Raw genomic sequence first — 15,160 nt, forward strand, 5'->3', positions numbered from 1 at the left:
TATGGGACAAAGCACTTAATTTTATCACGCTGCCTTCTTTTGGAGGTCAGAGCCTTCTGTGTGAGAGACCACTCTTTTTTCTCCATGTCTCCACTCCCCCCTAAACATAACATCCCAACCCGCATATTGGGACCAGGCAGGTGACTCCATCCTCTTAACACATGCTCAGCCCTGTGCTGGGATCTGCCCCTGTGGAGCCGCCTGCCCTCCAAACTCTTCCAGGTCCCTTCCACTCTCAGCTCAGTCAGTTATCCAGCTCAACTTAATCTTGCCTTCTTGTCCCAGGCCATCCTGAACTTTCGTGAGTTCCATCTCCGTTAGCACTTTATACGATGTTTTCTGTCCACAAGTTCTGCCTTTCAGCTAAGTGTTCAACCCCTTGAGCAGTGCCACTGCTATGACCAGGGTTCTGTCAGCCGCAGAGACGGCCCAGACGGACTCGCTGCCAGGCAGACAACGGGGATCCCCGTGAGCACATCAAGCAGCGGGACGCTGGAAAGACAGGCAGCGGGCCCTGGACACATTCAGCTTCAAATTCCAGGGATCAGCCACTTGGTTGGGATTCCAGGCTAAGCTCTTATCCCGGTGGAATCTGGGTATCAAGCACAGCAGGTGGACACGGATAGCAGGGGGCAGGTGGACTGGAGACAGGGAAGGGCTTCGTCCTGGAGAATAAGATGAGAACCGTGATGTAAGGTCGCATCAAGGCCTACAGCAGGGATGACTGGGCCTTATATTGTGGGATGGTAGGTCTCCAGTCCAGGCAAGATGTCCAGCTGTCATTAGATACCAGGGTGGCCCGGTAGCGTGATCAGCACGACTTCTGAAATCAGACCTGCCTGTTGAATCCCCTTTCTACCACTAACCGGCTTACCTTGTGTAAGTTACTCAACTGCTGACATGCGCCATTCCTAGATGCATTAGTACGTTGCCCAGCAGAGCGTAAATGCCCTTCCCAAAGGCTTGGAAAGCCAAGCTCATAAGATGACTTACATGTCTGGTGCAGTAGCCCTCAGATTACAGAGTGCTGTTAATAGGTGCTACAAAAGAAGGTAGCGGTTAGAGCAGGGGGAGAGGAAGAGTTTCCGGAGGTAAATATGGTTGGAAAAGCTGGGTCAAACAAAATTAAATGGATATCATCTCCTGTAAGACTTCTCAGAATCTTTAATGTGCTCGTGTTGTTGTGACTCTCCCAGAGGAGTCTATATTTTACGGCATCTTCCAGACTTAATGACCCAATAACCCTTTTATCGAGGAGCACCCTGCAAGACTCTGAACATGTTTTGGGAAACATTAGCCTAGCACAATGCCTGGCATTGTGAAGGCTTGTTAAATAATTTGAATAGTTGCAGGAAAACTTAACATTCAGTTATCTTGCAAAAGTTGTTTATGAACTTTCTCAAGGCAATCCAGGGCAGTGGTTAAAAGCACGGACTCTGGACCTGGTCCTCCTGGCTGTGTGGCCTTGGACAAGTTACTTGACCCCAGCTTCCTCTTCTGGAAAAGAGAGAAGATGATACAGTATCCTCCTGGGAAGGTAGTTGTAAAGCTCTAATGAGTTAATAATACATTTGGTTAGAAAAGTGCCTGGCACATTATAAGCATGATATGTTAGCTATTATTTTCCTAGACAGAATGAATTTTAGAGAAGCTTTCAAGAACAAAGTATTGACTGCTGTTGTGATGCTAGCTTACCATTTGTCCTACATAAAATCCCTCTTGCTCACACAAGAAGACTGATTAATAAACAGATGCCACTTAACGTCACTATCCCATTTTAAAAAAGAATAAGTCATAGGACCTCAGACAGCTGTTTTGCCTCTATGGCAAAATCCAAGTCTCAAATATAAGAGATTTGCTCTAATATTCTATTAGGTGAAGATGGAATATTCTTTTTTTCCAGAGGCACTTTATCTTTACCTTGAAATTATTTTCTGATTAATAAAACACAAATTAGGATAACTCATTTCACACAAGCACACACCACAAAAAATGTTTCCAAATCAAAACACAGGTACCAATGCTGGATGAAATTAATTAGGTGGCAGGAAAAAAAAGAACAAAAGCTAAGAATTGGAATAATCTCACAGCCTAAAAAGTAATTCTATTCTTGCCACACATGGAAAGATTTTAAGGCGTTTTTCTGTTATAGATCTTAATGTTATACCTGAGAGGCTGGATTGGAATTATAAAACTTTTGAGGTGTAAGACATCAGAGAAATCTTTCTTATTTTGCAGTTGAGGAATCTGAGTCCCACAGAGAGACTGATATGCCTGAGGTCATTAGCTGGTTCTGGAGGACAGGCCTGGAACATAGATGTTCCAGAGTCTTGTCCAGCGCCCTGCAGCAGGCCTGATGTCACTCATGCAACCCCAGCAGAGCTAAGGCCCAGCCACTTGCACCCACCCTGCAGGAGGTACATTTGTGAACGTCCCTGGCACAGCTCTCCATCCAAGGGTCTTCGGTACTGAGTCTTTTGCAAAACGCAGAGTCACCCCCTTACACTGAATTTGTTTAGAGCACATTTCAGTGCTGCAGGTTACAGTAGACCTCGACCTGGGCTCTGTTGCCTGGCTCCCACCCGCAGAGATTCTGGTTTAATTTGGCATCGGGAGTTTTAAAAGGTATAGCGCCTGCTCCAGAGCATCAGTTTTCCTGAGGAGAGAAAACTGTATGAATCACAGATAAACTCCATTTTAACCTCCCTTGCGTTGTAGTCGGGAACTCTGAAGGACCAGCCGCTGTGCTAGTTATAAAAACATGAGTCATTGTGCACTTCGTGACGAGCTTGTGTTGAGAAGAGGGGGGGTTGGACCAGGTTGGGTGTGAGGAAGGTGGGTGTGGGCAAGTTGGTCATCCAGTGCTAATTGAGCACCTACTATATCTGAGGCCCTGGATACCTAGAGATGAGAAGGCCTAACCCCCGCCCTCACAGGGCTCGCAGCTGGGCTGGCTGGAGACCACGGGGAAGCTGACACGGTGTATTTTCTTGCAACCAAAAGTACTCTGATTGAGACACTTATGTGAAGGTGCTGTGCAAAATAGTGCACGGTGACCAGTGGTCAGTCACCGCAAAGCCGCCCAGGCGCGGGCAGGTGCACAGTCTGTGTGCCGCGGTGGTGGGAGCTGCTACAGCGGAGGCTCTGGAGCAGAGGCCCAGAAACAGACGTTTGAATGATTCAAACACCCTAAACCAACCACTCGCGCTTTCAAAGCCTGTGGCTCACATTTATTTGGAACAACGAGCTGAAACGGGAAATGGATGAGCTCACGCTGCCCTTGCTCCTGTATTTCAGGCAGTGTTCTACTCTACACAGCAAGCTGCAGAGTCTCTCTTTCCACCCCGCCTGCAGCTATTTTCACAAGCTTTACCTCCTAGGAGCTCATCTTTCACCCAGTCTTGGAACCGGGTCTCACCTTCCACACTCCCCTCTTTGCACTTATCCCATCTCTGATGTGCTCACATTCCAGACACATGAGAGCCATAACTGCACGGCCCTCCTGTCCGTTAGGCTCTGACCTGAGGTTTGCATGCCTGCTCCTTCCTTTCACATTTGTGAATGGGGCTTTTATCATACCTTTGGGACTGGAACTCTCTAGTAAGTTAGGGATTGTGTCAGGAAATTGTAAACACTCGGACCTCAGACAAGCCTTGGATAGTCAACGGCCAGGTAAATGACTGTGGCTAGTATGTGTGTGTACAATGTTTACAAAGCACTTGTGAAGTCAGGCTCATTGAAATTGCAAAAATCTCCAGCCAGGTAGGAATTAATCCTATGTTATGGAGGAAAAACAGGTTTGGATAAATTATGCCCAAAGTCATAGAGCTACTAAGGGAAAGAGCTGGACCTCAAACCCAGGCTTGGTTCCAAATCCATTTCCCTCTCCTTTCTGATCATGGTTGACATTTTTTTTTTTTTTTTTTGGCTGTGCCGCGAGGCTTATGGGATTTTAGTTCCCTGACCAGGGATGGAAGCCGGGCCCTCAGCAGTGAGAGCTCAGAGTCCTAACGACTGGACTGCCAGGGAATTCCCATGATCGACATTATTAATTAACTCTTTTCCTGTCCCTAGTTTGGGTTTTCAAGTAGGCAAGCACAATCTTTTCCTACATAAACACCCAGCATTTTGGCTGCAGAACTAACTGCAGGGCACTGAAACCACATTGAGTGTTATCAACTCAGCTGTCCGCGTATTCCAACCAACATGCCATGAGCTTCTAGAGAATATTACAAGTTACCATTTAAGGAATTTATTCCAGATGCTGGACCCTGTGATAATTCCTTTACATACGTTATCCCATTCATTCTCATACCAGCTCTCTAAGATCTCGAAGATCTTCCCACTTTGCAGATCAGGAAACTGAGGCTCAGTGAGGGTGAGATCCAAGACTGGCCCGTCACATAAGTCATGGGCCTCCTGCACTCTTCTCTCCCTGCACTGTCCCCAGCACTGGGCCGCAGCCCTGCTTCACCTGTCAAAGGAGACAAAGAACCGGGCCCTTTAGCCTCTGTCCTAGGAGGCTGGTAACTTCTCCCTTTATGGATACTCCAGAGGGAATTCCACAGGGGTCCAGTGAGGAATGGAAGAGAGAGGTGCAAGCTGTAGAGACCCCAAATGGTGCCGTTCACTGCACAGCTGCTAAGGGAGCTTTGATAGAAGGCCCCCGGCTGAGGAGGCTGAGTCAGTCCCCCTGGCACAGCAATGCCATGAGGAATTTTGTCTCATTGGAGATAGAATGTGGTTCACCAGATCATTCCCATAAGACAAAGCATCTGTTTGTAATTTTTGCCTTTATCACATTCTGAGGGATCTGTGTTCTCGCCCTCCCAAAACTCCCCTTCCCCCGACTTCAGTATGTCTGTAGGAGCCAAGAATCCCATTTGTCCTCTTGAAAGGGGACAGCCTGTCACAACCACATGAAAATGGGTGGTCTTTATCCCTAACTCAGGACTAGATCCCCAGGATGAGACGTTTGTAAGGAAATCTTAGGTGATCAGTCTCCAGCAATTCCCTCTTCCCCAGGTGGTCACCTCAATTAAGCAGGAGATTTGAAATGGTTTCTCAGAGGATGGGTCCCAACCTTTGTCCATTTTCCATCACAGGCCTATATGGGAAATCAGCAGAAGACTCCTGAGTCTGACGGGGAAATTTTTTATTTAGTGACGATGACTTGAAGTGAACTGGTTCCCGTGAGCAGTGGTGGTCCAGATCCTACAGGTAGTGATTTCTAAGCAAGAAGATCAGCACGGCAACAATTAGGCCAATCACAAATAAATCCCAGTATGGTCCAAGGGTATTGTCCAGTTTCATCCATTTCCATCTCATGGTAAACTGCTGGCAAGAGACATTCTGTCAAAAATAAATCCAAGCCTCCCACTTCATTCAGAACCATCATCTGCCTCCATCCCATCTCCCAAGAGTTGCTCACTGGAGTTTTCAGAGACTTTGGGACCTATTTGAGACAAACTTACATTAAAAAACAGGATATCTCGAAACAAGTGCACAGTTTCTAGTTTCATGAGGGCAAAGAACACAGGTATGTGAGCGTCCGGACTTGTTTTAGCAGCCATATCATATAATCTCCTGGCCAAGCGAACATCCTGGAAAGAGAAGAACAGCCCATACTCATTAGGTACAGATTCTTCAGGAGAAATTAAATGGAAGCCATAGTTTGAAATACAGTAACTTATCTTTGGTAGGCTGAACGCTCTTCCCCCATGGCCCCCACAAGATGCTCATGCCCTAATCCTTGGAACTTGTTAATATGTTATGTTACAATAGCAAAGCGAATTTTGCAAATGTGATTAAGGTTACAAACCTTAAGATAGGAAGATTGTCCTGGATGACCTGCTGGACTCAGTGTAATCACATGAGCCCTTAAACACTGAGTTTTCTCAGAGAGCAGAAGAGAAAGGCAGAGAATTGTGGCAGAGGAGAAGTCAGAGATTCTAGCCATGGGAAGGACTCAACTTGCCCTTGTGGAGGGGCCACACAGATAGGAGAAGGAATGTGGACAGCCAGCAAGGAAATGGGGCCCTCAGTCCTACAAGCGCAAGAAACTGAATTTGGCCGACAACCTGAACAAGCTTGGAAGCAGATTTTTCCCCAGAGCCCTCAGTAAGGAACACAGCCTTGATTTCAGCCTGTGAGACCCTGCAGAGAGGACCCGGTCAAGCTCACCTAGATTTCTCACCTACAGAAACTGTGAGATAAATGTGTGTGGTTTTAAGGCACTGAATTTGTGGTCATTTGTTACAGCAGCCATAGAAAACCAACACAGACTCCAAAAAGCTTTCTTGGATATCTCTGGACCAGACCTTAAGTATAATTCCAATTAAAGGGGCAGGAGAACAGACACTGACCGTACATCTCCCCAAACAAATGGCAATACAGATAGTGACAAGCATTTAAAATCCCTGCTTTTCTTCCTAGTACTTATCATACCTGAAGTTATGGGATTTGTTTATTCATTGTCTGTCTCCAGGTCCCTGAAGAAGGAGGGTGAAGGTCCAGTGCAAGGGACCCAGTGAAGGTCCCTTGCACTGCCTGTTCACCCCTGAATTCCCAGTGCTTAATGAAGAGCCAAGCACATGGCAAGTCTTTGATAATACTTATCAAATGAGTGAATAAATGAGGAATGAGCGAATAAACTATTTTGGTTCTCAGGCTGGAATTTGATTCCATAAATGACACACTATATTTTTAGGAACTTGTTTTTCCCCATTAAATTATGCCATGGTAGATCAAAAATCTTTCATTTTCACTTACTTACGGCTTGTTTTTGTTTGCTTTATATTTGCTTTGTTTTCCCAAACCGAGTAATGAAAAGGCTAAGTAGAATTGCTTTTAAAGGTTGAAGCGCCCTAGGCCAGTGCCAGAATTATACTTTGCTTGGGTGCCTGTGGATTATTTTCAAAAGAAGGGGAAGAAGAGGGAGTTTTCACAAATTGTGCTCATCCAGTATCTCTCTGTCTCTCCACTCCATCTCCCAGACCCCCGTTACACAGGGTTCAAGAGTTGTGAATCCTTGAGGCCTCCGCTAAACCCATTTCTTGGGTGGTGTCCTCTCAGCTACGTTTTGCTTGTCATTTCTTAAATTTTTCCAAAGCTTCGTGGACTGGTAAATTTATTTGTTTGAGAAAGAGGAATAATGCTTGCTTAAAATCATTAAAATTCAGGAGACTGTTCCAAACAAATCTTCCTGGCAACAGAGAAAATGGATGTTATAAAAACTCTAAATTGTGTCTCTAATTCCGACAAATTCAGAGGGTGTTCACTTGAAAGCACCCTACCGATCACAACAGCAGTGTTACCTCCACACGTGACAGGCATATTAACTTGGATGGGACGTTCAAGGAGAGGCAACCTTTGTCAATATCTCATTCCTTCCTTCTTATTTGAGGCAGGCAAGAGTTATTAATTTATTTCTTGAGGCACAAACATCACAATTCAGTTGCTTAGCTTATAATAAAAAATAGCAGAGAAGTACCATTTAAAGTGGGATGGCCTGGCTCCCGGCCAAGGTGGCCTCACGATCCACAATGGGGGTGGGGTGGGATAGGAAAGTCTTTCTTTAAGATTCGCAGAGAAAGAAAATCCTGAACCCTTCTGGCTAATTAGGGCAACCCATATAAAAGAAATGTTATTACTAGACTCTAGAAAAGATTGCTTGTTCTTTGATCCTATTTAGTAAAAAAAATCCAAACCATTCACACAAAGAAAATTCCCCGTGATAAATTGTGCTTTGATGATGGCTAGGGTTCATTATTTAAGTCCATTGCGTATCTAGTCCACGTACATTTAACTTTTCTGTGGTACGTTTGAGTTTATTTTGCTTTAAATTCAGTAATTTAGGAGATTATATAAACCGAGCTACAGACTTCTTAAGTGTTTCTAACTATAATGTCAGGTGTGCCAAAGTACTGCCCTATGCTCACATGTTCAAAAGCTGCTTATAACTCAGATACAGAATTCTCCAGCAATAAAGTATCTGGTTTATGAAAATTGTTCAGTTACATGAATCAGGAGTTTTCCAGCCCCGAATCTTTGGGTGTCATCAAAAATGTCTTATACTGGGACAGAGGTAGTTTTTTGAATAATTCATTCTTGTTTTCTTATTATAAATATGTTAATTAGAGGAAACTTTGAAAATACAGAGGTGAACAAATAAGGAAAAAACACCCACAATCTCACTGTACAGAGGTAACTACTGATATTTCATACACATCCTTCCAGCATTCCAGTGTTTTTGTATATATTCATATATACATACTTTTAATTTAGGAATTTTTCATTCTGTATGATACTTTGTCTTCTGTTTTCTTAAGTTAACGATATATTTCAAAAAATATGCCATGTCCTAAGATATTCCTTTAGTCTATAATATTTTTATTTTTAATGGTTGTACAGTATTTCATAATAATGGCTGATACTTATTAAATATTTACTGTGTGACATTCACCACTGTCGTTTATTTAAACCCTGTTACAATTCTATAGGGCAGATGACATTATTAACTTCATTTTAAAGATGAAGAAACTGAGGTGCTGAGAGGTTAAGTCACTTATCTAAATTCATATGACTTGTAAGTGGCAGAGCTGAGATTCAAATCCAGAGAGTCTGCTTCTAGCCGGCTCACTGAGTCACTAGGCCATAAAATACATAATGGAGTAGTATACCACCACACAATAGTTTATGTAACGTGTTCTCTATTTTGGAGTATTTTGGTTGTTTGTAGGGTTTTTTTCTAATAAATAAAGGTATACACACACAAATTTTTTTGCACATTTCTGATTATTTCATTAGATAATAGACATGTATTTCAAGAAAGGTTATGACCATTTCTAAGAGATGTATATTTTGTCCTGTCATATTTCCAAGGGGGCCATTTTAATGTCAAACTTCAGTTTGGCCTTTCCAGAAAATAATTCTATTCTGGTGTTTAAAGCTTCAGCTCTAACACTCCATAGGAGGTCAGACCAGACAAATGAAAAATAAAAATGCTTCGTGCCATAATTACTTTTATTTTTGACAGATCTATTTATAATTTATTCAGTAGATGTGGTTTTGTTTTCCCTGCAGGATCCAAAAAATGTGTTATTTAGTAGGTCTAACTATATATATTGAAACTCATTTCCAAGGATAATTTCCTCTCACCTTTTTTCTTAATTTAGATAGATTTTCTAGTCAGTATCTTAAAAACATACCTGCTTTCTTCCATTTTAAAAACAAAACAAAGAAAAAAATGAAAAAAATAAAAAGAGCATCATGTGTGTCTTATACGCTATGTTACAAAAGCATTTTAGAACAGAATCTGACAGTACTGATTCCTCTGCCTGAATGGTTTCCTCTTTAACAAGTTTATAGTATTTCACTTGTGTGTGCATGCATGCATGCCATTTTGGGCTTTCACTTTAGCTATGGACGTGTCTCTTCCATAGTAGACTATGAACGCTTTGAAGGGTGTCTTGTTCTCATATCCTTCTTGACACAATGCTTCTTGACACAAAACAAGGACTTGATAAATATTTGAGTAAATAAATGAATGAAGAAAAGCAAGGCACGTTACCATGGTAGTTTAGAAGCAGATGTCTTTTAAATCTAGGGCTTCATTGAAGGGTTCATAGAGGTGATGATATTGGAGCTATTCTTTGAAAAATGGATTGGTCTTCAACGGGCAAAAATGTGGGAGAAAATCATTCCAGCAAATGGGGCGATGTGACCTAAGGTCAGAAGGGTGCAGTTCAAGGTCTTGCGGGGAAAGGAAAAGCAGCCTAGAAGATATATAGGGAAATAGTGGCATATCAAGCCATTATTATCAAGGTGGATGAGGTCAGGGAGGGTTTGAATGCCAGGGTAAGAAGTCTGGACTTCATTAAGCAATAGAAAGTCAGTAAGATTCTTTTATTTTTGTGTTTGTTGGCTTGTATTTGTGTGCGTGTGTGTGTGCATCTTTTGGGAGGAGTGTGGTGGAGGGGTAGCAGTACTAGAGTTATACTTTATCAAGAATAACCCAGTGGGGCTTTGTTAGCTGTGTTATGTGTTAACTAAAGTAATGCTAACATCTGCAACCAATAAACCCCCAAATTTCAATGGTTTAACACATTCAACAGTCGAGTGCGGATGTTTCTGGTTGGTGGTAAATCTTTGGTGGACAGAGCTTTCTTTGGCCACACAGTTCAAGGAAGAACACTAGAATGGGAGACCCCTGAGAATCCTTTACAACAAGTAGAAATTCTGGCCTGAACTGGGATAAGGACAGAAGGAATGGGCAGGAGAGGATGGGCAACAGGTTTTTTTCATGGTTATTAAATTTTTGAAGGACTTCTGAATCAAGTATAAATTGAGAAGGAGTTTCATAACAAATTGTGAGCTGAGTGCTTATATTTCTAAATTAGTTCAGGTCATCTCTCAGTTTCTCCCTAGGTATTATTTTGTGTTCCCAAAACAATGGTGCAGTCAGTCCTGGTCCACAGTTAAGTCAAGTGAGCTTAACTCAAGGGCGGAAATTGGGGAATGAGATATTTCTCAGTGAAGCTATTAGGATAATTCACCTACGTCATCCTAGTCCCAAGTCCTTTCCTAAAGACAGATGAGAAAAATAATGACCCATATTTTTACACTGATTTACCAAGAGTCGATTTATACCTTACTTCCTTTTTCCAGGGGGCTTACATTCAGAGTTTACCAAAACTTTTTTTGAGTCTCAGAGAAATCCTGGTTATATGTTAGATTCATCTTTCCCACTGGTCTGCATGAGGTTTTACTAATAAAGAGGATTGTGAAGAGTCTTGCTGGAGACAGGCATAATTACTCGATGTCTTGGGTGCTATGAAAGCCTGTTCTCCTAACTGCTTTGCTTTCATTAACCATAAGTGGAACAAGCTCTCCTCATTAATTTGACTACGAGATAGCAAGATTAATAAACTTGGCCCCTGGGTACTTGGTAATTATTTTACTAATTGCTAAACAAAAGAAATTAATAAAGACAAAGAGCAACGGCCCCTCATTAACTAAATCTAAAATTCCCGTGTCCAGGTCTGAGGTTAAGCACAGCCTCTTTTTTTTCTATATGTAGAGACTTTCTGTAGGAAAAAATGTATCTGTGACGGAGAGACTGATCAAAATGAACTACCCACGATTTAACAAGAACCCTGACCGAAAAGAACAGAAATGTGGCTAGAGAGAAACTTCAAAGTTTTTCTAGATGTATGAAATATATGTCTCGAAAACTGCTTTTTGACATTGTGAAGAAAGTGCCTAGGAGAGGGCCAGCAGTGACTCGAAGGAGGAAAACTGAACCCCCGACACAGCGGGCTGTGTAGTCAGCCCTGTGTCCTGAGAGGACAGCTCTCCCCGCCCCAGGGAGTCACTGCTAAATGGCCTCACTGTGATGACAATGGGGCTGTTAAGTCCTTCTCGATTCATATGGGGGCAGGAGAGCTAATCTGAATTTAACCCATGGGGTGGGGTCACTTTTATCCTATACAGACAATGCTCCTCTCACCAATATTGTTATGTTTTACATGGGGAATGATGAACAAAAGCTTTAATCCTCTTGAAGCCTTACTTAGCAATCGCTCACATTCTCTTCTGATCTAAAAAAGTCATTCCACACACTGTTTCACTACAAAGCCCTTTCACAAAGGCTTATTCGTTTTATCCTCAAAGCCTGGGGCAGGGCTTGTATCACTGTTCCGTTTTCAGATGTGGATGACAGTTGGAGGGGAAGGGAGTGTGGCTTCATAACATCCAAAGGATCATCCAATCTAGCTATTCGATCCAGTCCTGCCCGCTCCAATGTTATAAAACAGGAAGCTTGCACCTGCTAGGAATGGGGAAAACAGACTGCATTTGGATTTGACATTCTTTCTACTGCTTAGGGTTCTGGGGATGATGAAAAGTGATCAGTCAAGAGGCAGGCACAGGAGAGCACCCGAAGGCAGGGGCCTCTACCGTTGGATTGTTGGCACCTGAATGAGAAGCTCTTGCAGCCGTGTGCACATGAGCAGTTGTCAGCTAGGAAATTCCCTACCAATAATTCCCAGTTACTATCACAACTGGAAGGAAAAAGAAAGCATAGAGAATTCAGTAGTGCCGGGCCCACTCTTGCCACCAGCAATGTGGGGTCAGCCAGATCTGGGTTCGAATTATGGCTCCACCACCGATGAGCCCTGCAAACTCCGCCCTATGACTTAACCTGCACTGTGATTTCCTGATGCAAACAACGAGGACAATGATAGGATGCTTCTCATTGAGTGGTTATGTGACTTAAAGGACATGGTATACATAACACACCAACACCTGGCTATCAAAATCACCTTTCTCACCCTGTCAGACCCTAATGCCATCTTCTGCCTTAATTACACTGACTGTCCGAAGGATCTACCCGCTATCACCTTGTAGTGTTAGCCCTCTTAATGAATACGCCTCATCTCCTCAAGTCAAGTGTAGTCTTTGAAGGATGGAGATCTATTTTCTTGGGCCTCTCTAGAGCACTCAGCACTGTGTCACGTACACAGTGGGTGTTTCAAAAGACGTTTCTGGATTAATGCCACCTCAGTATCCAGCTCTGATCTCATTCTCACCTTCTCCTTATTACTGAGAGCTTGCGAGTCAATGGAAATTTTAATGGAAAAAGGCCTGTGGGTGGAAGGCAGTGGGGGCAGGGCCTACTAGTGTTGCTGGAAAAAGCGTGAATTTACTATGAATCAAATTGGCCAAGACTAGGTTTATTCTCCTCGTTAGTTACGTCCTTGGGCGTCACGGAGAAAATAAATTCTACCTCATAGGGTTATATCAGGGTACATAATATGTGTTGGCATGTGGGAGGGACTCAGCAAATATTAAGTCTTTTTCTCTACATTGATGACATCCATGAAATGTAAAACATTATAAATTTTCCTTCCCGTACAGCTACCGTTACTAGGTTGGATTATTACCAGCACAATTACCTTTGCGATACCTAAACCATGTTCATACATATAGGCCAGGTTGAACATGGCTTGTGCGCTGTGGTGTTTGTTGGCTGCGATGCTGTAATGTGCAGCTGCTGTTTGATAGTCTTTCTTAGTCCCGTAGCCATAGTAATGGTAATCTCCGATTTTCACTCTAGCAAATGCATTGCCTGATAGAAATATTAGAAAGAGAAGGAGAATAATAACTCAAATGATTCATGTGTAGTTCCTAGTAAATCATTAGCATCAGCCTAATGATAATCTATATAAAAAAAGAAAAAAACACTCAGAATCCCAGAATCAGAATTAGATATGATTTATGGATATAACACACAATGCTAGCTGTCTTTATTGTAGGATAACTCCCACAGTATAGTACAAATGTTCTTAAAGAATAAAAGATTATCAATTTTACCTTTTAGATTCATTTTCTGAAGGTAGGTCAACTCTTGGGCAACTGGATCCCACTCTTCCTTTTCTTAGCCTTCATTCCTGAAGCTCTGCTCTCCTGCATCACCAGTTTCTGCCCCTGTTCTAGTCCCATGAGTCATCCAAACACACTTTGGTATCTTCTATGAACTAAATCAAACCTTTATGCCATTTCTTTATCCCATGGCATCTCCTTGTAACTACTCTCCATTTCTCTGTTCACTTCACACTCAGCCGTTTCAAAAGTGTGTTCTACACTCACTGTCTCCAAAGCTTCTCCTCCCACATACTCTTCAACCCACCCCACTCTGGCTTCTGCTCCCTCCTCCAAGAAACCGCTATTTTTAAGGTGGTCGATAACCTCCACGCAGCCAGATCCCCTGGTCACTTCCTGTCCTCATCTCACTGGACCACTAAGCAGCACCGGAATCACTGGCGCTATCTGCCCAAGCCCTTTCTTCTCTTGACTTCCCTCCTGCCTCATAGGCTTGTCCTTTTCAAACTCTTGCCTGACTCCTCCTCTACCCAGCTTCTAAATGTTGGAATATCAAGGGCTCGTCATTGACTCCTTTTTCCCCAGCTCCTCTCCCTTCTTTTCTCTCCTCTCCTCCCTTCCCCTCCTCTCTCCTCCACTCTGCTCTATCTCAGCTCTCTTTCCAGGTGATCTCATCTAGTTCCATGGCTCTATGTTTCCTATTTCTGAATTTGTATCTATATTCCATCTCTCTCTAAGCCCCAGATTCTTACAACTGCCTTCTTGACTTCTCTGCCTGGATCTCAGACTTAAAACATCCACTAGAGATTCTTAACTCCCTGCTACCCCTTCCCCCAAACAAAGTCATCAGTTCCTTTCCTCTATCAGTGCCAGCACCACCATTTTTCAGGCCATAAATCTAGGGGAACTATTCCCAGTTCTTTCCCCTCAATTTCATTATCAAATCCATCAGCAAATCCTGTTGGTGCTACCTCTAAAACACACCTGTTTCTCTCCAGCTCCTCTACCATCTAGTCTAAGCCTGGAATACTACAGCAGCCTCCAAAATGTGCTTTTAGCTACACTTTCTGATCTGCTCTCCACACAACAGCCAAGATGATCTTTTTCAAATGTAAAATCAAATCACGTTATTCCCTGTGTTAAAACCCCCAAGCGTTTCACTTTGCCCTTGGAATAACATCCAGATTCCTTACCTGACCTACAAGTTGTGCCTTATCTGTCTTCTGCCTCCCTGGCTGGGCTTACCACATGTCACTTTCTCGGGATGCTCTGGCCTTCTTAATATTCCTTCAGTACACCGAGCTCATTCTTGCCTCGGGATCTCTGCAGTAAGATTCTTCAAGCCCCTCTGCCTGGCATGTTTGCAGTTCCTCTGACTCATCATTCTGGTCTCACTGCAAACTTCGCTTCCCTTCTAGAGCCTTCTCTGACTACCTTGTCAGACTACATCTCAGTAGTTATCCATCCCATCTCCATGTTTTATTTCCTCACAGCACATATCACTGTGATCTTATTTGTTTACTAGTTTATTTTCTCTCTCTCTTTCATGAGAGAGAATTTTGAAGCTCTTGATCACTGATATATTACCAGGATGGGAATGGTACTTGATGAATATTTATGGAATGAATGGATAGACAGGGTAGGAAACTTTTTAGAAAATGCTTTCCCCAGATGTTAAGTATTTTACAATCTTAGTTTCCAACAAACATGAAAATATTCAGGAGTAGAAAAAAATTCACATGACTTTTTAAGATATGAGATTTCAGTCTTTTGAAGG

General features: G+C 42.8%; 1 protein-coding gene across 1 annotated transcript in view; it reads right to left on the reverse strand.

The window, feature by feature from the left end:
* Positions 1 to 5,110: 5,110 nt before the first annotated feature.
* The window catches only part of SEL1L2 (SEL1L2 adaptor subunit of ERAD E3 ligase), a 76,003-nt gene continuing 65,953 nt past the window's right edge, over positions 5,111 to 15,160 (reverse strand). The window contains exons 16-18 of the mRNA XM_036826734.1: positions 12,957 to 13,129; positions 5,475 to 5,603; positions 5,111 to 5,334 (exon numbers count right to left, since the gene is read on the reverse strand). Of these exons, the coding sequence (XP_036682629.1) occupies positions 5,215 to 5,334; positions 5,475 to 5,603; positions 12,957 to 13,129 (422 nt within the window). The 3' untranslated portion in view covers positions 5,111 to 5,214. The remainder of the gene's footprint in view (positions 5,335 to 5,474; positions 5,604 to 12,956; positions 13,130 to 15,160) is intronic.

The sequence above is a fragment of the Balaenoptera musculus genome, chromosome 15 (genome assembly GCF_009873245.2).
Source record: "Balaenoptera musculus isolate JJ_BM4_2016_0621 chromosome 15, mBalMus1.pri.v3, whole genome shotgun sequence".
Taxonomy (NCBI): domain Eukaryota; kingdom Metazoa; phylum Chordata; class Mammalia; order Artiodactyla; family Balaenopteridae; genus Balaenoptera; species Balaenoptera musculus.